The sequence below is a fragment of the Aythya ferina genome, assembly GCF_964211825.1.
Source record: "Aythya ferina genome assembly, chromosome: 2".
NCBI lineage: Eukaryota > Metazoa > Chordata > Aves > Anseriformes > Anatidae > Aythya > Aythya ferina.
Window position 1 is genome coordinate 42,673,412 of NC_140297.1, and position 26,570 is coordinate 42,699,981.

The 26,570-nt window shown below is 39.1% G+C and overlaps 1 protein-coding gene across 4 annotated transcripts in view; it reads left to right on the forward strand.

The window, feature by feature from the left end:
- The window catches only part of RBMS3 (RNA binding motif single stranded interacting protein 3), a gene marked incomplete at its 3' end in the record, with an annotated part of 439,521 nt that overhangs the window by 99,262 nt on the left and 313,689 nt on the right, over positions 1–26,570 (forward strand). For all 4 annotated transcript variants that reach the window (XM_084510551.1, XM_084510552.1, XM_084510553.1 and 1 more), the window contains exon 3: positions 19,893–19,951. In XM_084510551.1, coding sequence (XP_084366677.1) covers positions 19,893–19,951 — 59 coding nt within the window. The remainder of the gene's footprint in view (positions 1–19,892; positions 19,952–26,570) is intronic.

Here is a 26,570-nt window from a genome sequence, read left to right on the forward strand (position 1 = left end):
GTGATTTTTTTAATTAAAAATGAATAATAATAATAAAAATACATAATCCACATCTCTCCTATAATTAGCATCACTTGACACTCTGCAATACTTCAGAGACTGAAAGGGTATGAGGGTGAGAGCGCTCACTCAGTGGGATTAGATTGTATAGGAACCATAGGCATCATATAGGTTAGTTCCTGCTTATACCATAGTGGATATTTTGGGTCAGTATATCCTGGTTAATATGAAAACTGTGAATGGCTTTGAGAGAGCTGTGAAAGTCTGTTGAAGAGATCAATGTTCATGGGAAGCACAGAAATGCCCATATTTCAAGGGGAGGAAAAAACAAACAGGCAATCAACAACAAGAAGAAATCATAAATAGATTTGCTTTGTTTTTCCAAGTGAAATCAGGACAGGAAGGCCTTGGGAAAGGTGTACCACTGGACCAAATAGGGCAAAGGTGCCCCGTTGGGCTAAATACAGTGACTCAAAGCAATGAGGGAACTACATGGGTTTGTTCCTCTCACTTTAATGTGTCTGTTCAGATCAGGCTGAAACACACTGATGGGCCTGCTTGGGGATATCTGTATTATTCACAAGATCTTTCACTTTGTATCAGGGACTTCCTGAAAGAAGATTAAGATGGCTAAGAAAGAGAAGAAAAAATGAATTCCGGGTTAATTTTAGGTCAGCAACCTAATGGTGAACATTAAGGATGCCTAAAGTAGGCACAGAAGAAGAGAAGGAACGTGACTCCGTGGATGTGATTTGTTATTTGTATCACTGAAAACATCTTCATAGTAATGGTCCTTGCTAATGCTGCTAGAAACACTTAGGGGTTGCTCCCTGTCTCCAAAAGGGTATGCTTCGGTGAACTTGAATTACACCGGAGTTGTTTTGCAGTTTTGTACTCAGTTATACAGACAGTACCTCTTTGCGGGGTGTAAATATGGGCGTGGATGTGCACAGGTGTTTTTCTACTTCACCTGTTATTGAAAAAAAAGTTTGTATATTCGTTCCCCATTACAATAATCTCCAAATGTCTTCTATTTAGAAACAAACATTAAAGTTGCCCCAGTAAGCAGCGAGCTGATCCTTTTCTTACCTATCCTCTTTCATCAGGGAAAACAAAACCCTAGGTCAGCAAATGCCCACAGCAGCACAGAGAGCTCCATCTGGGATGTGAACGTTCACATTGTCAGGAAGAAAGGCAGAAAAATAATCTGCGTAAAGTAATAAATGAGCACCTGCACTCTTCCCTGTTTTGAATGTGCCCGTCTTTTCACTGGAGTGTGACAGAGTGTCAGTGAGAGTTTCTCATCTCCTTTCAAGCTGGATGAACCTGATTTAATGGAAGATAGGGGAGGAGGCAGCATTCTCAGACACTGCTGCTGAAAACATTTCTTCTGATGAATTTTAATTAAAGTCCTTGGGAAAAAAACACACGCGCACACAAAAACAGAGGGTTCATAACAGGAATATTGAGTCTTCTGTGTAGCCGTGTGAAGGGCATGGCTGTAACAGCCACTTGTTTTGCTTACTGTGCAGGAGGGGTGTTGAGATAGAAAGAGGGTAAACACACTTAATGAGCTGCTTCTGACCTGTTCTGAGATTGTGTGTTCCCGGTCTTTCCTTGTCCTCCTCCTTTCAACATTTCTCCAGCATATTTTGTGCACAGCCAGTCAACCATGGCATCACCACTGGGTCCATCCATGGGGCTTTCTTCGCCTCATTGCTGTAAGTGTTTAAGAACCTGAAAACACTCAGAACTTGTAAAGTATCCAATGGACAGATAGGCTCTATCTGTCAGACAAGTGTCTGGTTTTGTAATGTGGGTGTTGCTCTGTTGAAGAGCCATCATGATTGTGAGACTGTAGAGTCTGAATTTTCCAGTCCCTCCCAAGGCAGTTTGTAAAACTTAGATGCTCAGTTTCTGCTTTCCAGTGAGGAGGTTCCTTCGATGCACTAATGATTTGGCAGAGGTTGTGGGTGTTTGAACTGTCTGGGACAGTTCGATGCGTATGGAGCCAACTACATGGAAGAGCCTTGAACTCCTCCTCCTTTTTTTTTTTTTTTTTTTTTTTTTTTATTTCCTCCCCCTTTACCTCTCCCTTTGCATCATTTTCTTTCTCCAGAGTGATCCCCCTCTAAAAAGGGATATTTCTGTTTATTTACCACACTGTTGTCCTTTGTGTGGTTTTGTCTTTTATGGGAATTGTGGCAAGGAAAGTTTTGGTTGTATTTGGCTCTTCTGTTTTGAAGCTCACCCTGCCCTCTTTTATATTTGTTTGCATTTTTGGTATTAGTTGTCCTAAATTCTTCAGTGTCTACTTCAGTGGGTCTTTCCAAGCTCTTGTCTTTAGAGAATTGATAACAGCAGTGGGAGGGCAGAAATGATGGCTGTACAAATGCATGGAGTGTGGAGAAGGAAGCTCTCCAAGTGGGATGTTGTTTATCCTCCTTAGGAGTCACCGACTTTTAGAGGATGATGGAGACAACGTTCATGTTCTGACATATGTGCAGCTACAAAAAAAAAATAAGTTTTTGTAGCCTTTCTCTAGAAGGTACGCTGCAGATAAGGTTCCAGCTGTTTGACAAATATGTTGTCCTAAAGCTGTGCTGTAAGGAAACAATACCAGCAACGCTTAATAACCCCCCTGTTCCCTCCCTAAACAGGAATAACCTGGGCACTGCTTCCAGCTAATGGCAGGAATCTTAGGACGTGGCTGTAATTTCTATACAAGCGGAAGTGGCAGGCCAGCTTTGATGGCAAAGCTATTGAATATTATCAGCACTAAAACAAAAATGTCATTGTGTTCAGCTGCTAGCCTTTCCCATACCATTCCAAACAAGCATCGACAAGAGCTCTGTGCTATGTAGCATGCAATGTTCTTCATTCCAAGTATTTGGTAACTTCCCAGAATTATTTGTGTGACAAGCACTGCCGCTAGATTTATATTAAAAGCTAAGAAGTCTGATTTTTTTCAAAAGATGTTCACTAGAGAGGGAATTTCTTAGAATTTTTGCAACTGCGTCAGAGGTTTTCTGTCTGCCTCGTTATAAAACGGAGACCAGAAAGATGGAATGTTTTCAGCTTAATTTTTAAAAGATGTTGATCTCACTGAAAAGGTTTTCTCTTTGGCCGTGTATTTTGTGTGTCCCCGTCACGAGCTGCAGAGAAAGCGGAGACCTCTGGATTCTGCTTCTGGTTCTCCTGGATTATGTGAAAAACATCTGGTGGCAACCTCAAATAAAATAAAGAAGGTAACAGCCATGTGACAATTTAGGTAATTTAGGTTCTATTCAGAAAAAAAGCTTTCTGCCAAGAGATACCCAGTGTCACATGAGCTTTGTGGAAGCACAGCAGTCTGTTCAAAGAGCAGTTATTGCAAGATCAGAGCCATGTTATTGTTTCAGTGTCATACAGGTAATAAGTGCAGCATTTATGGCTATTACTGCCTGGTGATCACACACAAAAAAAAAAAAGGAAAAAAAAGAAAAAGGTGTGTGGGGGAACAGACATGCTTTCCTTACTTCATCTTTTCAGTTCAGCGTTTCCATGTACTCCTGGGATTATAATCCAATTATGAAACTTCAATTATTTTCTGTAATTCACTGATTCAAAATGAACATTAACTTTTTGGCTTCTTTATAGTAGGCACCTAGTAATTAAAAGGGATAAAATAATTCATGGATTCATACAATTTAGGATCCAGAAGAGACCAAGGGATGATCTAGCATTATTTTCTGCTTGATTCAGGTCCTTAAATATCCCTCATTTGCTCTCAGACCTAATATAGTAATTTATTTATACTAAGAATATCTTCCAGAAAAGCACCCCTCTGCATCTGAAGATAGGAAAACAACAGCAAAACTACCTCTAAGGCTAACAGTTTGTTGCTTTGCCTAACCATGCTCCCCGTTGAGAATTTCTGACCAATTTCCAAATCGACTTTCTGGGGTAGATATTCACCTGTTGGTTCCTGGAGTAATCATATCAAAGACCTTTTAGATTCTCTCCCTCTCCTCACATTTTCTTCCCAGATGTACTTATGCACTATAATCAAGTCACTTTTCAGACTTCTTTCTTTAATAATCAAAATAGATGGAACTGTTTAAGTCCGTGATTACGAGATAGTTTTCCCCAGCCTTTGGATAATTTCATCAAGGACTACTGATGACATCGCGGGGTCATTTAAATGTTTTTTAAAATAATTATTTGAGGTTAGAAATCAGTTCCAAGTTTATAGAGATTAGTATTATGTGTAGTTTATGTAGTTGTATCTGTTTGTATATCTTTAAGTGGAGGAAATGCAATATCTGTGTTCCTGAGCAGGACAAGTGATATTCACAGGCTGGCATAGTGTTGGAGCAGGACTGTAATGAGGAGTATGTGGAGATTGTGGCACCCTGGTACCAAAGCTGTGTCAGGACCAGAAGCTTTTCTCTCCACCTCTGAGGTTTTGATTACCTTTGGCCATAAATCAGATGTCTGTCCACCCTCAGCTTTGCGTTACAAAAAGCCATCCAGTGAGAAAACTGTAGCACCCTTGGAGTTTCATTTTAAAAAGCTAGAAATTTGGATCCAAGCCATACCTATTTTAATTTTTTTTTAGAATTTAATTTCTCTACAAATCTTTAATGTTCCTTGTCCCCTCCCCTTTACTTAAATCAACACCAAATTTAGAATTGTCAGTTAAATAGAGTACAGTTATGATGTATATTATGATATAATTACCCCATGATAACTTAGCACAAATATTTTAGTATACAGTTTATTAAGTGCTGTATGAACTGCATGACAAATGAATTCCTATCACATATATAATCATACAGCCAGTTCAAGGAGCTTGAAGGATTCATATGGGGCAATCTTCTGACTCCCTGGATAAAATGAACTCATAGCAATTGCTTCTAAATGGGAAGGAAAACTGGTGGCTGCAATGGGACAAAATGGAGTATGACCAAGTAGTCATTAAGGGGGATTTCAATAAAAGAAGGGCAATATACTCCTGGCATGATTTTGCTCATTACCTACAGTAAGAATAGGACTAACGTGTCTGCAGGTCTTACAGATGTGGGAGACAGACTGTAACGATGCAGCTGTTAAATACTGTCAGCACTTTTAGGGGCTGTACTTGCTTCATCTCTATTTTCTGTGGGTGGTAAGAAAAAGCTGGCATTGTGGAAACATGGATTTGCTGCTGTTAGCTCCTGTTAGGTTCCTGCATTTGTTTGGTTGTTCTTAGCGCACTTTAATGTAAAGAACCAAGGATTTCTCTTTGCTGGGAGAGCAGATCGTTTGTCCCTGATGTGCAGTTCCCTTGGTGTGCTGGGGATGTGGGGCTGCCAGGCAAGTGGCAGGAGCTCAGTCCCCACTGGTGCTGGAGCAGAGTGGCTGCAGCCAAAACAGCCAGCACGCAAGGCATGAGGATGAGGCAGGTCACAGTGGCAAGATGGGGGACTAAAGTACATTGCAAATCTGTGGGTGTAGGGGTTTGCCATTTTGGTCAGTATGGAGCCAACAACATGGAACAGCCTTGAACTCCTCATCCTGTGTTGTTTATTTTTATTTTTTCCTCCTTTACCTCTTTCTTCATCCCCATTTTCTTTCCCAAGTGTGATTCCCCTCTAAAGGGGGATCTATCATTCGTTTACTAACCTCTGGTTAACGGGGCAAGTGTGCTGAGGAGAACACTCCTATTAAATCTCCCGTCCTAGGATCGCTCCGGCTAACGCACCCATGGCATTTTAATCTCTCTGCAAAGACTCCTGAAAGGGATTTTAAGGACCTCGCCACTCGTTAGTAGCTGTCACCAGCGCGCGAGGCAGGCTCTCAGCAGAGAATTTAGCAGCCCTCCATTGCACCTGGAGTCGAAATGTCGCCAAGCAAATACATCTCTATTGCATCGGCGTGCCAAGTCACGGCGGCACCGCACAGGACTTAGGATGCTGAGCCTGCAAGCGGGGTCCCAGGGCTGTCAGCAGATTCCCGGGGCTGGGCACTTGTAGTTTGGCTGGGGCTGCTGCTGCAGCAGGCCATCCCGTGGGGCTGTCGAGGCGAGCTCAGGGTGAGGCCCTGTGCCATCAGTGAAGTGCCCATCACCTCCTAATGAGGTGGCCCTCCTGTCCTGCAATCAGGAGGTCTGCAGCTGCTCTGCGTAATGGTGTTTAGTAACAGCATGAGCAGCAAGGCGTGCTCTCCTGTTACACGGAGATCCACTAATGCTGCCATCGAGAGTCGCGGGTAATTCAATCACACCCACAAAAATGATATTAGCAACATTAAAGAGTTGTGTAGACTAGCAAAAGACAGGAAATTATAGAGTTCAGGCTTGAAACTTTATCCTGAACTCACCCGTGCTGGGCCGAGGTGTTTGGAAATTTCCATAGAGCACATGAGTTTGTGGAGCCTGCAGCGGAGGGGATCGTCCTGCTTGTCTGCAGAGGATTTCCTTGGCTAGCACCAGCCAGCATAAGCGAGAATTATGTAAAGAAATCCTGGCACAATTTAGAGAGCATAGCTGGACAATGTGAGCTTTAAATGCGAATTTCTTGGCTTGGGCGGTTTAACACCCTCCCGCCTCCCCCCCCCAGTATTGCTGAAGTGCTGCATCAGGCTTTAGCTGTGTTAACTTTTTCCAGACCAAGTTGAAGTTTGGTAGCTAAGACCCTCTCTTGATTTCCGAACTAGTGTTTAGGGATTGCTTTTAGCTGTTGTTTTCACCTCCGCAAGGGTGGTGGTTGTTCAGTCACTGAAAAGGTTTGTTGTTGGTTTTTAATTTACCTTGTGATTTTAAGACACTGCTCGTATTTGTTTGAAGTCAAGTCACCGGAATGAAGCTGAATTCTCAACAACAGACAAACAAAAAACCCATCACCATCTTTGGGCCTTGTTCATCTTTTTCCTCTTCTCTAGTTCTGCCGATGATTGTAACACAATTTGGTAAGACTAGTTTCATCACCTAAAAAATCTTTGGTTGGAAATGGATGAGGATCAGGTGCCTGTTGTATTCCTCACTGATTCTGGTCTTCCCTTCTGTACCAGCAGGGACAAGGGGAAGTTCTTACAAGGACCCCATGGATCAAAGAGTCAACTGCCAATTTAGCCACAAGGCGTAAACTTCTGCATTTCACCCATTGGCATAACAGTCAATCAGGAGCCAAAGGGAGCATTGTCTGTCACTCCAAAGACGGGACTTACTGCAGTCAAAAGTGGGATTACAGATCTCCCAGAGATGGCAAAGCCAGGAGGTTCACTGTTTGTAAAGCAGCTAAACCAGCAAAAGGTGCAGCACCCAGATCTTTTCTCACATTTTCAGGCAGGTTTTGAAGACTGAAATGCTGAAATGCTTTCTTTCCTTGCAAAGAAAACCCAAGTAAAACCAATGTGAGCTGCAGACACACTGCTCACTGCAGGGTTGATGTACCTTGGTTTGCAGTTCATTGCTCTGTGGTTCTGGGGGAGAGAAAACTACATGATGGTTGTTATTTGGGGGAAATTAAAAAAAAAAAAAAAAAAAAAGCAGTGAAAGTAAAGAGTGATGGAAGCTGACAAGTTATTTTACACTCCTAGTAGCTCATTTGAAGGTTATGCATGGCATTTTCTGGAGCTGATGTGCTCTTAATATGGCTAAGCTCAGGGGTTATTCTGATTTTCCCACTGTGCACTTTCTGTGCTAAGGAGCTGGGGAGGAGCGCCACCGTGTCTGTCTCTGTGGTGAACAGGATGGTCATTAATGACCGTACACAGAACAGTAGGATGGCTGTATCCTAGGGGAAATCAATTTTCTGCAGAGAGCCAGGCTTGTAAAGAGTAGAAAATTTCCACTGAAGGGGAGGGGAGGAAAGGGAGACAAAACTGACAGAACAGGGATTAACACATACAAAGGCTTCAAAAGTGACGAAAGACTTTCTGTACAAGGTGGATTTTTTTTTTTCCCACTGTCAAAGTTGATCAAGTCTGAAACATGCTGATCTTGAAGGTGGGAGAGAGAATGGCCATCTGGAGAAGCTCTGGGACAGGAGACATAGGAGAGGTTGTGGAGAAGGCTGCCTGGGGTTTAGACAAATGGTGATTTGTTTCTAAAGCACTCTACTTTTAAATGGAGCACAAATATGCAGAATTTATGAAGATATGAATGCTATTGTCCAATTCACTTCCTGAAGGAGCATTTATATTGCAGACACTTCTGGGTTTCAGAGTCGAGCAGCAAAACCTGAGCCTAGGTTAAAGCTCACTGAGATTGCTCCATGCACGCCTGCAAGACTGCTGTGTCTGTGGTGCGGACAGGTCCTTGTGTTACCACATCCATGTGTGCTTGAGAATTCAGACTGGGGTCATTTTCTTTTGATTTTCTTCACTTTTTCAGGTTTGTGTTCTCGAAATCACAGATCCTGGCTGTGGTACTGAGTGTCTGTGGCTCACTGGCTTTGGAAGTCCTTTGTCATACCCTAATGGTTTGCTTTACTCTCTTCTGTTGATTTTTTGCTAGTTACACCTTGCTTACTTTAAACCAAGCTCACAAAAGCTTGTTTTCCTATGGATGCTCTTGTTTTATATTAGATTTTGGAAAAAAGATATCTATATCACAGGGGAGATACAGGGACTAAACTGTAACTGGTGTTAAATATCATTTGAAGAACAGCTCTGGTAAGAGTAAATTTACTTAGACTTCTTTGTATGTTTATGTGTATGTATCTTAAAAATGTAAGCAGACAAAAATCTGTAAATCTCAGACAAGACGGTGATTCTTTTCTGACTATGCTCAATATTAAAGGCTAAGCCAGAGATAAGATAACATTCCCATAAACATGGAAGCTTGAACAAAGGAGCAGTTGTCCCGAGAATGTGGGAGTCAAAAAGAAACCTAAGTCTGAACTTCAGAAATTGTATTAAAAAATGGAATATTACATGTAGAGTAATGTTTAATGGCTGTCAGAAATTGCAGAAGAGGGGAAACCCATAGGTCTTTCTCTTGATCTCAGTGGTCTCTGGAGCAAGCCCAAAGAAAGCAGAGGGCAGAGGCATCTGGTAAATGAATAGCTGGAGTAGACCTTTTATTTTGCTTTGGCTTCTTGTTCAAGATGTTGGTCTTCTGAGAACTTCCTTTGCAAACAGCAGAAAGGGAGAGGGTGGGAAAATTCCCATGGCATGAAGCCTCCCCTCAGTCTCCTCTGGGCTGAACAAATCAAGGGACTTCAGCCACTCCTCGTACGCCTTCTCCTCTAGGCCCTTCACCATCTTTGTAGCCCTCCTCTGAACACTCTCTAACAGTTTTATGACCTTTTTATACTGTGATGCCCAAAGCTGCACACAGCAGTTGGGGTGAAGCTGCACCAGCACAAAGCAGAGCAGGACGATCCCTTCCCTCGACTGGCTAGCCCTAAAATGGAGCCTTGGGGAACCCCACTAGTGACTGGCCACCAGCCTGATGTAAGCCCATTTAATATAATCCTTTGAGATTGACTGGACGTCCCTCTTACATTGTTTTTGTGTTTTCATTGCTCTGATGGCCTATACTAAAAGCAATCTACTTGCCAATACAGGTGATCATTGTAAATTTTGTGGTATTCATTTTTAAACCCAGCACATTTGGCAGATTATATTTTGGCTGCTGAAATTTTATTTATCCATACGGGATATACTTGCCATTTATCTGTGTGATAGCAGTAGTAAAGTGAGTGGTGTCAGCATCGGGGTTTTCATAAATCTTTAAATCCAGCAGCTCTGTTTATAAAGCTGGGAATAGAATGCAGGGTGGATTTGTTCATTGTTATCATTTTATTTTATTTTATTTTTTCTTTTGCAAGGTTGTTTTCTGGGATCCAAAACATGCAACTGCCAAGCAGTGTTTTTTCCCTAGCTGAGGATGTTCACTAATATTTGATGAAGATGTTGCCCTTGGTGTTGCCAGCCCTCAGAAGTTTATTGCAAGGTTCACAATATTTGTTTCTTAAACCCTTAGATCCTGAGGCGTGTGATAAGATGGGAATCTCAGCTTTCTATTTAAAAAAAATATAGGTTTCTTTCCATTGTGGCTGTAAAGAGAGGCTTGAAAATGCATCTGAGTCTATCACAAAGGCTCACAATACATAAACAAAATAAAAGAATATTTCAAATTTATTTCTTATTTATTTTTTAATACCAAAAGTTAATTTCTTAACTTCTTGGTGTATTAGTGAGCAACAGGAATTGTCATAACTGTACTCCTTAGCCAGTTACAAGAAGAATTGTGGGTTTATCTCAGTGAATCATAGTTCTCATTCTCCCAAAGTATGCTCAATAATCAGATGAGGCCTTGGTTCTTGATATGTATCTTTATATGGATTGAGGATCACATCTTTTTTAATTAGTTTAACTGAAGGCATCTAAAGGCTCCCAAACTCGACTGAAGATAATTTGCTTCCAAATCCAGTGCTACTGGTCAAATTTCAGAATGTACTCACTGTATTTTTCAGTGAGTCTTTCTGTTCCTGGGGTAAAATTTCCCAGCAGATTCATGAAATATTTAAATTTTTCCTCCTTCCTCCAGATTTGCCCATGTATATTTCAGAAAAATGGGTTACAGAGCACATGTTTTTTAGAGATCTCTAACCAGGCAGGAACTACCAAGTGCCTTTTTTGAAGACTGAAGATACTGAGTATATAATGAGCGACTTTATTGAGTGAATCCCATGGCTTATCTAACATCTTTCTGGGCCATATTGGCTGTTGTAGGTATGAACTGAACCACAGTAGAACACAGCAATTGCCACCATTGGCTTTTCTCCTGTAGGAGACTTGTGGCAAAGGCGTCCAAGAAGAGAAGTTGGCACACAGCCTGTGTGAGTGAGTTGACTGTAAGATTTTATTCATCTTAGGCTTGTTGGTTCTCCAACGACTGATGAGTAGAGAGCTACATATGTGCTAATTATTCCCTATTCCCTGCCCCTTGATGTTATCTTGATGTGTAATTTCAACATTCAAAGACAGACAATAATGAGGCAGCTGCTCTGTTGGTGCACATTGGGGTAGCCCACTGGAAGATGGCACCGCATGACTAGAAACCAAGAGATATCCAAAGTGCAGTTTTTAATAAGCCTTCCCTTCACAGATATTTACCAGGCTGCTATAGTGAGGCTAATACATTGAATTATGTCCATCTTTCTTTGAACAATAAAGGATGAAGATGTGTTTATATAATAGATAAGGGCTCTAATCTAAATACATTTTAAAACCTTAAATGCATTTTTGTAACAGGTGACTTAATTTAATTCTGCGTTTACTTGCGGCTTTTTTAAACCATTTTGAAAACATGAAAAATAACATGATTCATAAATTATATATCTTTATGTTGTGCTGGGCAGTTTCATCTAGTGTAAATTTTATTTTTGACAAAGCGATGACTCAAGAGAAAGTTTTTGGAGAATACTTGCTTTGGGACCCTGGCCTGGCAATTATGGTGAGTTACCAGCAAGAACACATTTGTGCTCTTATAATTAATTACCGTAGCTGTTTTAGGCCTTGCACCGAAGAAAGCAAAGCACTAACTGGCAATGTGCACTTACTGTTATGTGTAAGGTTGTTTTCTGTATCAGGGCTGTAGGGAGGACTTCCCACACCCTTCCAAAACAAGAGCAACAACAACACACACAAAAAAATTAATTTCAGCCTATAAACATGATTTAACCATAATAAATTTTCTCTTTAAGTTAAGCTGGGCTCCTTACACTTGGTAAAGTTAAATAAAATTCAAAGAAATTCAAAACCAGAGGTATTCTGGCCCAGTCCTGGGTGAACAGTGTATGCTTCTGTCCAAGTGATTTTAAAATTCCAAAATCATGGTCTTATTGCTTCTCCCTGAAAATTTCAGGCAGAGAAAAAGGTGTTCCTGTGCATCACTTGTGTCAAAGTTTGGCCTCTGGAAAATAAACATAACCGTGACGTTCCAGCTTTGAAAATAAAGTGATTTAAATCAGTAATATTTAAGAAAAAGAAGCAATTTGTGATTAGTTCCTCAAATACACATTTTTCAACGTAAAAATCCGAAGGAATGATGTTTTTCAGAACAAAGTTGTTTCCAAAGACATCCCAAGTACCTGATATTTTATAATTTGTAAATAATGAAATGGGAGCTCTGTGAACTCAAGAAGTCTCACTCACACATTTGATTCAAATGGCCTTTGTGTGAACTCTACAAAATGCTTTAAATTATCAGTTTGAGTTCATGGTCCCTGGTGGTAGCTGGAGTTCTTGCTTTTCTCTTTAATTCCTTTTCTTTTCTTGGCTATTGTTAGAGAGGTAACATCTGATTGAGGTATCTATATATGTATTTACAATACGTTGCAGTCATATAATTCTTTTAAGAGCAAATTGTTTTAGTGAAATGTCAGAAAATCTGCACAAACTGAATGCTCAGAGTTCCCTTGAATAATGGGGCTATTGTTAAATGATTGAATACTTTAGAGATTAATATCATGGTATGCTGGCATGCTGGTTCATACCAACTGTAATTTCACAATGAATCCTCCATAAGTAAGCAACACTGTGAATGAGAAATCGGATACAAGACATCCCAGCATGCAAGAACATACAAAGTAAATAAAGTCTACACAAGAATTACATGTTAGAGAGTTGTATTTTTACAATATCTGACATAATTCATAATTAAATCATTGGATAAAGGAGAATCTTCTAGTTTGAAGATATATATATATATTTTTTTTTTTTTCAAATGCCAATGAGTGATGTCTTAAGAGTAGAAAAGATAGCTTTTCATTTTTCTTTTCCTTCCAGTTCTTTGAAAATTAGAGTTTGCTTGGCATTATCATTTGTGACAAGCTACAGGTTTATCTTGTCTGTGACGGGTTTCAGATCCCTAAGCTGTCTTCCAAATAATGCATCCTATCATTACACAGAAAATTTAGTAGCACTGCTGAGTGTCTGCAAACAACAGTTGCATTTTATTTTTTTTAAGACATCTGAATTCTTGCAAATATGGAATAATTAGTAGTTGAAGATTTAATGACAGCCCAGAAGAAGGGCTGAAGTGTTCTGCATGAAATCACAGTTATTAATTTGTGCATGAATTTTGTTTTCCATACTTAATTTAGCAACTGTAAAATATTTTGCTAATTAATTATTAACACTGGTTATTTGTCATGGCAGAACTGTGAGGGAAAAACATAGCTTTTTATCAAAGCAAAAATATAAATGTCAGAACTTTAATTTAAATACAATATGCAATAATGTAATCATTTTTAAATAGTCTTAAGTAGCTTCAACATTCAAACGTACAGATGTAATATGAATATAATAGATAGTCCTAACTCAGAATAAATACTATTTAGAATTAAAACTGCATGTAAGAGCCAAGTGTCTTGCATGAAATAAACTGTGAAAAAAAAAAAAAAAAAACAAACAAAATGAAACACAACAAAATGCTGTAAAATGTCAGGCTTTTATGGGGAGTGCCACTTCAGTAAGTGGCATTTTATTCTGTACTGGGTATCAAGAGTGTGACAAATCTTTAGCCTTATTATAAGCACTGTGAATAGGATTTGAGCTTGTACCTACTGAAGGCAATGAAAAAACTGCCTTTGATTTCTGCAAGTGTTGGATCAAGCCACTTAATTTCCATTTACATGCAGACAAAAATCTTTTTATACTTTGGCAAGGAAGGGAAAAAGGCTACAGGAAACATTACCTTTGAACTACCTAAGTGGTATACTTCTTACAGGTCTGAGAGTCCAAGTTCTTTATATTTCCAGAAATGTTGTAAATGTTTAAATTCCCTTTACTTTGGCTTCTGTTTAAGCTAGCTTAATTTCTCAAGTATTGAAAACAATTACAGTAAGTATCTAGAGTCTGCACACTTTTGTATGAGACATTATTTTAGAGGTGAATATGCTTAAGAATATGCTTAATATTCTTAATTATGCTTAAGAATATGAAGGCAGATTAGTTTGATTAGGAAATATAACTCTCTGTTTCTTAGTAAATATCTGTATTGCCTTGTAAATATTTTTTCTAACTTGAATGCAAGACATCTATATCAGTTTAGTAAGGATAAAGCAAGATGTCTTCCTGGGCTTTAGTTTTAGGGACACTGGAAAGAAAAGCCAGCATTTTATCAGCAGAGGGATAGTTTTAGTTTTGGTATTTCCACACACATTTAAAGAGGTTTATTTGCAGTATTTCACACTCTAAGTTGTCAAAATTTTACAAGAAGCAACCTTCGCTATTACGAGCAAGTTTTCTGTATTCTAGCACCAAAGGATCATAGCTGCTCCAGAGTGGTACAAGAGCCCCATGATTGGAGCTAAATAGTGCTTCAATCTTCTCCTTAAAAGCAGGATTTCTGAATATGATCTGTAAATGCAGGGTAAATGACTCAATCCATACTCTGAAACAGCCTGTTAAGTTCTTTCCTCCTAACACAGAGCTGTTATGCAAGAGAATGGTATGGTCTTGGCTTTTATTTGTCTGAAGTAATAATAGTGTTCATAGTCATGTGCACATAGGTTTTTTTGTTTCTTTTTTTCTTCTGAAAAATACATTTTTGGTCGGCATAATGTGATAGTGAACAATAAATCCATTTATGAATCAAATCACTATATTCTTTCTTAGTAGTAAATATCTGTACCAGAAAATATTCCTGAATTTACATGCATTCTTTCAGTGGTTAATCAGCTTTCATCCTCCAGGAAATTCACTCCTCATAGATGCTATAACATTCATTATTTTCTGCCTAAAACTGAATGGCATCTTACTCTGTTAAGAACAAAAATATGTGGTCTAGGTTTCAAAAATTGCTGGGCAACTCTGAGCCTTCTAGAATTTGGTACAAAGGACTTGGGAGTCCTTCTGAAAGTCCGCTGCTATTTTAGACCTACAACCAAACAATCTGAGACACCCCTTTTTTTCTGGTCTTTTTGAAACTCTTGGACAAGTTGTTACTCTAAATTGCTTTAGTGATTTGTATTACAGTCATCAAAGGAATGATTTTTATAAACTTGACAGCCAGACTGAAAGAAGTGAAGACAAGAGTTAGACTTGTATTTTTGTGGACAGAAGTACAGTCTTTATTAATCCACTACACTGTAGGCTCTCTGCAACCACTGTCCCCTGTTTATTCCCCAAGCCATATGCTGGTCAGTGAAATAGAGGGTGCTCTGAATGGTATGAATTTAGTTGTTTCATATTTCTGTGAATAAAAAGAGAGGTTGTTTTTAACTTTTCCTTTACAAAAAATATAAAAGTAAGGTACAGAAAAACCACAAACCTGCCAAGTCTTTGTTAATGGATAGAATTGTACGTGTTGTATTTAGGAGAAAAAAAATAGAAGTATTGAAAATGTCATGCAGTAGATAAAATGCCCCCCAAATGATCATGCAAATCAGAACTTTTTCTGAGTGAATTTCTCTTCTGTATGCATTTGGATGTCTTCGGTGCATGTGGGAGTGCGTTATAGGAATAACATCTCTCAGAGAAACACAGTAGCAATTCCTTCTGTATTTTAGGCTTTCATGTGGGCTTTTTCTTTTTTTTACAGAAATCCATGATTTTCCTAATAGAGTCTGCTTTTAAACAAAATAAACCTAGTTACGCTATTTATATATTCATTCACAAGAATGAAAGAGTCTCAGAGTTGCTTATCTAAATCCAATTACTGCTGGTCAAATTCATCCCGGTACAAAAGTTCCGGAGATAAAAGCATATATTACGTAAATGCATAGAAATTCAGGCTGTTTTCAGCTGGGTGAATTGTGCTTTGAGTAACACATGGGGCTTTGGATGAACCCTAATGTCACAGATATAATTAGGAAGCTCCCAACTTGGAAATTACATGGCAGCTCCTTTGGCTTAACCAAGCAAGGTTAAGAGGTTACTTGCGTTGAAATCACAAGTTTCACGTTTATTTAAAACACAGGAGTAATAACCAGAATGGGGGAAAAGTAGTGATAAGTAGGTGCCTGTGTGCCTGCCACCCAGGTTGGATGGACATGAAAGGTGGCATAGCTGCGTAACCAAGTTGGGTGAGGGACATGGCTTGTCTGGTCCAACAGCCATTTCGTGTTACAGGACTAGCCATGGCCAGCCTGAAAGCTGGCTTGAAGGACAGCGTAGAAATACTTCTGCCATCAGTTTGGAATCAGTGCAGACGATGGGAAAGGTTCCCGCATCTTGCAAGTGGTATCACTTACAGCTCAAGTGCTTCCTCCAGGAACTCTCTCCATTTTAACAGCAGTTATCAAATAACTTCCCAGGAACGAACGGTTGAGCTTTGTCTGCAGCCTAAGTGCTGATCGACCGCCTGCCTGCAAGGCTCTTCAAGTGATCTATTTGTACTGCAGCTCTGATGCATGTTCAGGGTTTATTCTGCATTGCTTGCATCTTCCCAGAACCTGCTGAGTACTTGGGAAATGTGGGCTGCAACGGGATGGGGCTCTGGAGAGCTGCACAGGGAGACTTTTTTCTCTCTGCACCACAGCACAGTGTGTTTTCCCCTTATTGCCACCCACGGTGTAACAAGGCGCGTGTCATTTGTGGGTGAAGTGTTTTTAAGTGACATTTGTAATTTGAACAGTGGATATCAGCAACTTGAATGGTTTTGCCCTGAACTGGCATATACAAGAAGTGGTAAAAATCTTTATGTTCATAAGAAGCTATTCCTCCCCTCCAAGTTACAGTTCTTGTGGAATATAAGAGTGGTCGGGCTGGGTCAGACCAGGAATTTATTTCAGCAGTTTTAAGGGGAGGTGCCTGATGTTCAAATGGGGACTGGATGTCATGATACTTCCCTGACACCCTCTTCCAGCTTTTAGGGTTAGGTGGCTTCCAGGGCCATAAACATGCCTTTGTGTAATTTGGTGACAGATCTAACAGCCTAGAACCCATCTAATAGCTTTCTGTAGAGATGCATTTTGTGGGGCACCAGCACTTTCTGTAGCCATGAATTCTGCAGTTTTTAAACTGTCCATCATGTAATTGTCTTGTCAGTCCTTATATACATGTATATTATGAGGGACAATGAAAACACCTAGTCATAGTCTCACTGCATAGGTCCTTCTTTAATGAGCTGAAGTCCTAGTGTATATATTTGCCTCTGACATGGAAGGTCTTTCAAGTCCCTGACCACACAGTTTTAAATGAAAATTATTACATGCAGAAAACATTAAAAACATCATTCAATACAGGGAATTAAAAGGATTTTAAAAAAACAGGATGAAAATAATTTTATTTGAGGTTACTGCACATTTAAATAATGGGGAAGAACGTAATGAAAAACAACACATCTGTCTGGGAATCTTCTGAATAAAAATTTTGGTTCAGATGTGCAGTAGACACATTTTTGAGGTGTAGCAGTCTCACAGATTCATAACTTCTCTTACCTTGGATACTGTGATGCAGTAGGTTATCCTTAATGATACAGTCATTATGGTTAAAGGTTGATAATAAGGCATTGAGATGAACTCAGTTCCACAATTATCTTTTACTGACCAGATTTTTTTTTTTTTTTTTTTTTGATTCAAGATCTTTGAAAATACCTTCATGCACCATAATTCAGGAGGAAATTAGGTAGTGCTCATGTTCCCCCATGACATGCAAACCATACCTAGTATTTTTTACATTAATGATATCGTTTGTACAGGCTGTTGGATTTTATAGTCATTTCCATTTAAATATAAGAAAAGGAGCTGTCGCTTGTGATGTGGTTTATTGTTATTTCTGTGGGCATTCTCATGGAAGAATACTTGTTTTTTTGCTTCCGTGTGAATGAAAGCACAGTTAAGGCTCACGCAAACGAAGAGACATCAACTTTGGAGGGGCAACATGACTTGATACCACTTTATATATGTGCAAGAAACACGACTACGTTTGTAGGAACAAAATATGTTCCTGCCTTAATGCAAAACACAAGCTAACATTCTTCATCAGAACTGATGTTCTGATTACTGTAAAATCCTTCACTTGAAATATTTAGGAAAACAGTGTCCAAATTAATTCCAACGACTTTATTGTGGCAGAGCTCGAGGTTTATAGCGGCCGATGAAATCGGCTGCATGTGGTTAATTGCCTATAACGGTGTTTGTTATTGTGGCACCTCTCGCTGCTCAGATGCCTGGTTTTGCAAACACGTCGGTGTGCATCTAGCTGTACGTGCTGGAGGAAGCTTCTGGCCCGAACAGAATTGCTTCTCAGACTGAAATCTCCAGTGTAACGAAGTGTGTGCAGGATCACAGTACGCGGCAAATAACTCTGGGAAATCTGTAATAAAAGCAGTGGAACCACAAATGTCTGTCTTTGCTGGCAAGAAATGTTAACTTTGAGCTCTCACATGACTTGGATGAAACAACATATCAATTCATTAGGAGTAGCTGAACTGAAATGGAGGCTGGGTGTTAGTTTTTGTTGGCGGAAGTTTAGGTAGGGGTTGTGTTTTATTTGAGGTTGTTGTGGGTTAGCCGCTGATTTTTGTTGGATTCTTTCTCCATATATCTGTCAGAGGCCCTTTGCTGTACGAGATAGGCGTGTTTTTGCATGTTTTTCATGTATTTGATTTTAAATCTAAATAAATCAAATAAATGAAGATGCACTGCACGGGCCAAACTTCCTGCTGGGTAAGCTGCCCACTGAGCAACTGTAAATCACACTGGCAGAGAATTTGGCCGTGCCTGCTTGAGATATGTGCTCTAACGTCTTTGAGGCCAAAGTCAACTCCAGGTATTACCATGAAGAATTATAAAACTAAGTGGAACATAAGTGAATATGAAGGCCCCAATTCTGAAAACACCTGAGCTTAGAAAAGCATGTGATCTCATGGTGAACATTAAACCTGATTTAGGTATCCACTCCTCTTGGATTAGAGCCAGCTGTGGCAAAACAGACCCCACAGCTACCTGCCCACGTCTCCATCATGGTGGGGGGTGTGTTGCATTGGGTCTGCTTGCAGAGCACAAGATCCTCTCTGTCTAGGGAGCCAGCTGGGCAGGTAAGGGGAAGAAGGCTTTTCTCCCATTCCTCCCACCCAAGAGAGACCAAGACATACCAGTGACTTGAGGAATAAAACTAATTTCCCCATTCTCTTAAGGTGTTATATTCATCCGTAAATGGCCCTCTTCTGTAATATTTCACCAGCTCTTACTGACACTGACCGTTAAATTGGCATTTGTAGTTTAAACTTCTGCAAGGTAAAGACAAATAGCTGTTTTATGGTCTAATTGCTTAATGCAACAAATTGTAGCTGCCCAAACTCCCTCTTAATCATGCCAAGTCTATCAAGTTGTAGTGCAGTGCAGTGCTGTCTTATGGGAGGTGTCACATACTAAAATAAGAATTAGCACTCGTCTTGGAAAAGAGCTCTGAGATGCATAAAAACCTCAAAAGCTTTGGTCTATCTAAAACAAAAGCTAAATGTATATCTAAATCTATCTGTTTAGGGTGTGTGTGTGAATGTGTGAATGCAGAGCCGAGCACAGTTGTGTCTGTGTGTGCGTGCATGCACGTAAATAAATGACCGTACCTCCTCCTCATTGTTTAATCCTGGATCTGGTCCATCTCTATTAAAATTAATCTTGTTTGACAGCTAAGAATGAAAAAATATTTTTAAGCAAGCCTAATTAACTTAACCAAAGAAGCGTCTTTAGTAGTGCTGATGACCTAAAATTTCCCCTGTATTTGGCATTTACACTGGCAGTACAGTGCAGCGACCAGAGGTACACAGGCTATGGCAAAGGAGCACTGCTTTTCAGATGAACTCTAAAGGTGTTTGTTGAACTGCAGTGGAAGAAGGAACCTCTCCAGAAGTATCAGGGAAACATTCTTCAAGAGCACTAGATCTCTTTCTTGGATACGTGCAAAAATAATTATGTATGTTATTAAAATGCAATAACATGTATTTCTGTTCTTTGTTTTCTCTTTAGGTATGGGAAAATTGTATCCACAAAGGCAATTCTTGACAAAAACACAAATCAGTGCAAAGGTATGTGTAAAAGTCTGCCCTGTGAGTTCATTGTCTGTCTGAATGATTGACTGGCGGCTTGACTGCCAAGGCCTTGGCTCCAACTGTGCAATCAACATAATGTACGGTATATTGCAAACATATTTAATAATGCCAAAGCTTTGAGTCGTGTTTCCAGTAACATTGCTCATTAATTTTTTTCATTAACAAACAAAATGAAAATCACAAATCAGAACAAGTATCAAATTGCTTCTGCAGAAAAGTAAATTACCTTCTAACCACATAGTACCGTCTGATTTGAATGATATCATCAGTGATGCAAATTGATTTCCTATATAAAAACAAAATTTTTCCTAAGCAAAACCTGGTTTATTTTTTTTTCTGTGAAGTCTTGGCCTACACTATCAGAAGAAGAAAATATTCTTTATGACACAAATAGATCCAGTTGTTGCAATACAAAGGTATGATATGAGATATGGTGAAAGTGATTCCTCTTCCAGTTTTACATTCATAACTTTTTTAGTGAAATATTGCAGATTTCATATTTTTATGTGTGTCTATGTATGGCTAAATCTGCATAGATAAATGTTGGCTAATGTATAGAATTATGTTAGTTATTCATTTAACACTCTGAAGAGCAATCGAGTATGTGGTGGGAACCTCTGCTTTAAAATGTTTGCCACTTTATACTAGTGATATTCAGAATCCTTTTGGAGTAATAGAATCTACTGAAGTGGCTTCTTCTCATAAGAAGTGCATTCTGGACAGCATTTCTGTATGAGTTACTAAAAGCACTGCATACAGAAATATCTCACTGGTGGCAAGATAGGGTTTGAAGAGAAGCAGGAGAGAAAGATATGTGGGAAAACGTTGAGAAAGTACAAAATCCTTTCAGCTATACCAAGGATGTTATTGATGTTTGGAGAAGTGTGTGTCTTTATCTCTTGCATGCCAGCAGCAGCATTCATTAGCTACTCAAAAAAAAAAAAAAAAGTAGGTTGTAAGATTGCAGTGCCAGTCTTGGAAAGCTCCATTAGCCTAATAGTTCATGAGCCATCATCAGAAGTGGCACTACCATGCATTTGCTTTGGTTGGATTTATTTTTTTTATATATAATAACATCGCTCTGACCGTATATCTTTGAAAAACACACTGGGAACCAGATTTTTTGTTTGTTTTTCATTTAGCTTGTTTTACTGAGGTATACCCATGTGGAAGGATGGGTTCGGCCAAGTGCAGAAGGCCTGGGGTGGGGGCCCACAGAGGTGAGAGCGACAGTTTCAGAGCCAGGAGGAGATGATGTATCTGCCACTGGGGGGCTTGAGTTTTGGAGGCAGGGTGCTGTGACCTGTAGAGAGAGGAGGATTTGCAAAGTGACAGAGCTACAAAAGGGCTGAGTGGATCAAAATGGCCCTAAGCTGGTTTGACAAGGAAGAAGAGTGCTACGATGAGCAGGAGTATGGTTAGATATGATAGGCTTTGGGATAGCGGTGGTTTGGGATGAGACCCTGGTGTAGGAAGAAATTGGGGTTTAGGATTAAGGGAGCTGCAGGGGCCTGATTTGCTGGTGTCAAGGGTTAAAAAAAAAAAAAAAAAAAAAAAAAAAAAAAAAAAAAAGTCCATGATCAGGTAGGTTGGAGTAAGGCTGGGTCACTCTTCATTGTCCCACACTCCAGCTAAGACAGAAATGTTGTATTTCCCTGTTCCTACCATAGAGCAAGACTGAGATGTTCTCTCATGGGTCAACTCCATCATTTTTTCAGCTTTTATCTTAAATTTGTCCATCTGAAATGGCAACACAAACCACACGTATGGAGTTGAATTTGAATTGGGCTGTAAATGTGTTGAATAAATAAATGAAGTCTGTGGAAAAGAGAAATGTATTTGTCTCTGCTGATCTTGGTTGTCTGAGACCACTCTGATGGATCACAATAGATGATTCAGCTAGGTGGCTAAAAGCTGGTGGAGTGAAACAGTGAATCTGGTGGAAGCAGGCTTGTTGACCGGTAACCACTCCCAAACACATGTTGTCCCTTGATCTGGACTTCTTTCCATTCCTGTTTCCAGTGGAAATAAGAAAAGACATGGATGTACTTGCAAAATACAAAAATGTGAAGTGAAAACATTGTAAAGAGCATGAATGGTAACATTTTGAGAAAGACAGATGTCTTGGTTTGGTGTTTTTTATGTTGTAGTCCGTTTTGATGTTATTGTATTAGGGGCTATGTACCAGTGAGTTGGAATTTCGTAAAAGTTTGGTTTCATGCTGTGTTTTTACACTGTAGGGCAGAGAGATATATTTATTTGTATTTTCAAAGATGGATCTTTATGACATAAGTGGTGCCATTAAAAGATCATAAACATAATTGGATTTATTAACAGTATGCTTTGTGGCATAAAAAGAATAGATGTTTTGCTTCTTGGGTACGATTTTCTTCCTCTAGCAAGATTGCTGGGGAAAAAAAAAAAGTCTGACAGGCATCAGAACTGGAAGGGCCCTGAAGAGGTCATCTGGTCTGTTCCTCTGCCTCAGGCCAGGATCAGCACTACGTAAGCCACCGCTGATGGATGTTTGTCTCACCTGTGCTCAAAGGCTTCCAGCAGTGGAGATTCCACCAGCTCCTCAGGCAATCTGCAATAGTGCTTGCTGTCCTCGCTATAACAAAGTGTTTCCTAGTGTCTAAACTACATCTCCCTTTGTGCAGTTAAAGCCTGTTGCTTCTTTTCTTATCCCCGGTGAATATGCAGAGCGGTTCATCCTTTCCTCTTAACTGTAAACACATATATTTGAAGACTGCTATGCCTCTGTCCCAGCTTTTCTTTAGGCTGAACATTGGTCCTTTCTCTCCTTCCTTAGAGGCAATCTGTTTCCAGTTTCTGATTATATTGCACTGCATCGGTCTCTCTAATTAGTTCACTCTAATCTGAAGTCCTTAGAGCCGGGCACAGAATGTCAGACAGCCTGAATCCGACCATTTTAAATAGTGTGGAGAAGTTATTTAATTTGTCTTCTCTGTGATTGCGTGGCTCTCCTGTTTATTTATACATGTAAATAGCTACTTATATTTAAAGTATAGATAGATTTTTGAGGGTGTTGTGTGAGAACAACAGTGTTGATTTATGCGAAGAGATTCTCAGCAGCCCCGTGGTTCTGTTATTCTCTTCTCCGGTGCTGCTGCCAGCCAGGCATTCCTTATTGTGTGCTCTGCTTTGTGCTGTTGATTATTCCCTCCTAAGGCTAGTACTTTTCATTTGTCTGTATTGAATTTTATCGTATTTTTTTCCCGGCTACTCCTTAATTTGCTAAGATTATTCTCAAATCTTAAGTCTCCAGAGTGCTTGCAGCACTTACCTCTTTAGTATCCTCTTCACAGTTAATAAATGATTTCTCTAATCCACTGGACAAGATAATTTGGAAAAGACTGAGTAATAACAGACCTGAGAGAGACTGTAGAGGAAACCGTCTTGGTATACCAGGTAGTTTAACAGTGAGCCGTTGAGAACTTTTAAAATTGGATGTGCCAATCAGTTTGGCACCTATGTCACAGGACTTCTAGACAGGTCGTATTTCTCCTGTCTGCTTCTGTTATGAGGGACAATCAAGGTTTAATTAAAATATATGGTACTTCCTTATCCATGAGACTAATTGCCTATGTTTAGATGGAGGTACAATATGATATTATTTACTCTTGCTTATCATTACATGGGGTACTCATCGCATGATGCCTGTGAGGCTCTGTGAATAGATTTATGTACTATTTGTTCTAGTATTTTTCCAGAAGTTGAAACTATCTTGAGTGTCTCTAATTCACTTGTGCCTGCATCCAGACCTTTAAAGCAAACAAAGAATCAACAGGCATTTTGTTGGCTCCTTTCCAGTCTTTTGGCTATCACTCATCTCTCTTAAAGTATGAGCTATCCTGTTAAATGAACACATCATTCTGTGATGTTTACACAGTGCAGTAGGGTGGATTACATTTAAGTAGATGATAGAAGCAATCACGTGATTAGAGATTTCAAAATTTATTTCAACCTCATTTGTGTTTTGTCCAAGGTATAGAGTAGATCTGAAAATGTAAACTAGTGAATATAATGATGCAATGATTTGAAGTACCGTATGTATCAATGTGCAGATCTGTTAAAATAGGTTGCTGGCTAGCAAAAAGCGTTAGGTTTCCCCTTCAACAAATGAAGAAAACACTCTGAAAAAATGGACTTTAAGTCATTCTCCAGTATTCCTCACATTTTTAAAATGATACCTGCGACATTCCTGGCGTGCTAAGGAATAGTGTCATCTGAGGATTTTTGTCTGGTATGAATTAAGGAGTCGGGTCTAAAGAAATCATATATGCTTCAAGGGAGTTCACTAGGGAAACCTTTTGACGTAACCTCTCATTTTAAGATTACTCTTTGTTGGTGGCATAAATGCTAAGTGAGGCATAGTAGAAAAAACAATCTCTGTGTAATAGAACAATATATAAAACAAAATAAGCACAGTCATGACAAAATGGCCAGAAATCACTGAACAAAGCAGGCAACAATCACATATGGAGAATAATGAAAAACAGACACATGATTCATTCAGATGTTCAAACACAAAAACCCTAATGAACAAGTTGGAGAGTTTTGGCTGCTTTTGCTTCTTCCCCTCTCCCTCTCTCCTTTGCGCGTTTCCCTTCTGGGTCTACTGCATTTGCTAATTTAAAAAGTAGGGGAAATTAAATAAAAGAAGCCATTCAAGGGAAGCGTTAATCTTAAACACGTAGACTCTTCTCTTTCCAGCGCTCACCCCCCACCCTCTCCAGACTGGCTTGCCTTTGATAGACCTACGTGCACAGAGCAGAGGGAATGAGTAATGGTTGTTTCACAGTACAGTTTCCATACCTCATAGCAATGGAATACAGAACAGTTAATCTGCCAAATACACAAGCCCATTTCTTAGAGTATGAATTACTGTCATCTGCATCTGCCCTTGCAGACACTTTAATTGCATGCATACAGATTTACTTCCTGGTTTAATCAGGAGCTCGTATTATTTTGAGCGTTTTGCTAGGACCTTAGAAGATGAGCCTGCAAGAATGACTGAAAGTCGGAAATCCCACCTGTGGGATTTTTTTTTTTTTAATAAATAAAAACTATGAATCACAGTAATGTGTAGGAGACAAACACTTCAACTGCATATTCTTCATTTTATGTACATTTTTTTCAAACCAAGCGTGACTTGATTTGTTGAATAGCAGTGTTTGTCTTAGGAGGGAAATGTGCCTAACACGATGAGAACTATAGAGACTCTACTTATAATTTTAATATTTCATTATGACATTTTTTCTCATCAAGAATTTTTAGCAATGAACTATTCACTTTTTTTTTTTTTTAAATACATAAACTAAGGAAGTAGATACACATTCATTAGGTGATTTTATGGTCAAAACATGCCATGAGGTCATCTGTGTTGACCTACCATGTATTGCATAATTTTATTTCTCCAGTTTCCCTGCTATTTTTAGACCTCGAGTTAAAAATCTACTATGACCTATTTCATAAATTGAGGGTTTGTGTAACAAAAATGGGATGACTGCAAACTTACTCTTAAGTATTGGAGATAATTGGAATGGCATCATAAAGTGCTGCTTTGTAACTCCCAAAAAGCCTTGTCCAACTTTGTATTTTAAGTCAGTGGAGCTATTCATCTTCTTAAGTTTACCTGCATCCCTAAGTATCCAAATCAATTGGAGCTTAATGAGGAAGAGGTTTCTAGTCTGGTGGTCTGATAAACAAAACTGTGTAGCATAGAACAGAGATACCTTGAAGTATATGTTAAGCAATATACCTTTGTAACTTTAAATTTTAGGAGGCATTTTTTTGCACGTATTCTATGAAGATTAAAGCTTATACATGTATGTTATCACGTTAATTTATGCATTTTCACTTCCTATTTATTAATTTATGTTATTCCTTTTGTACTTGAGATGGCAGAATTTAGTTGTGACTAGGAACATGAAGCAAGTCAATGTAAAATCATAAGCTAGTGAAGAAAGAGCTAAGCCGCACAGAAAGCTATTTAGTTAATAAAATTTATTTATTGGGAATAAGCTAAAATTGCAATAACTGTGCTGTGTTATTTATGATTCTCAAAATTGCCATTTTGAGAGAGAAAAAAATCCAGCCAAGTAGGTCTGTGCCTGATCACAGACTGTAAACTGTTCACACTAGGAGGGCATGCACAGCATGCTTCAAGGGGAAATGGATCTTGTAGAAAGTAAATAATTTGTAAAACAGACTTATTTAATTTTGAAACTCTAGACTTGTGTAAAAATAAATCAATCCTATTTTCAATACCAGGATAGACAGCAGATGTGGTGTTTTTCTTTTTTATGCAATATCGTTTGTTTGCGTTTTTTTCTTTCTCTTTTTTTTTGATCCATTCCAAAGTTTTACATAATAAGTGGCATAAGAGTACAGAAGTTATTAAAAGCATAGAAATATGCAATATCTTAATTTGGTGGGTTTTCTGACGCTGAGGCATTTGTGATGGCAGTGTAGATGCTGAGTATGGATTGTCACCCATCAAGTTTTCTGTATGGCTCTGCTAATTCATCTCATTACTGAGCTGTAGCAGTTTTAGCTCTTGAACAGCAAG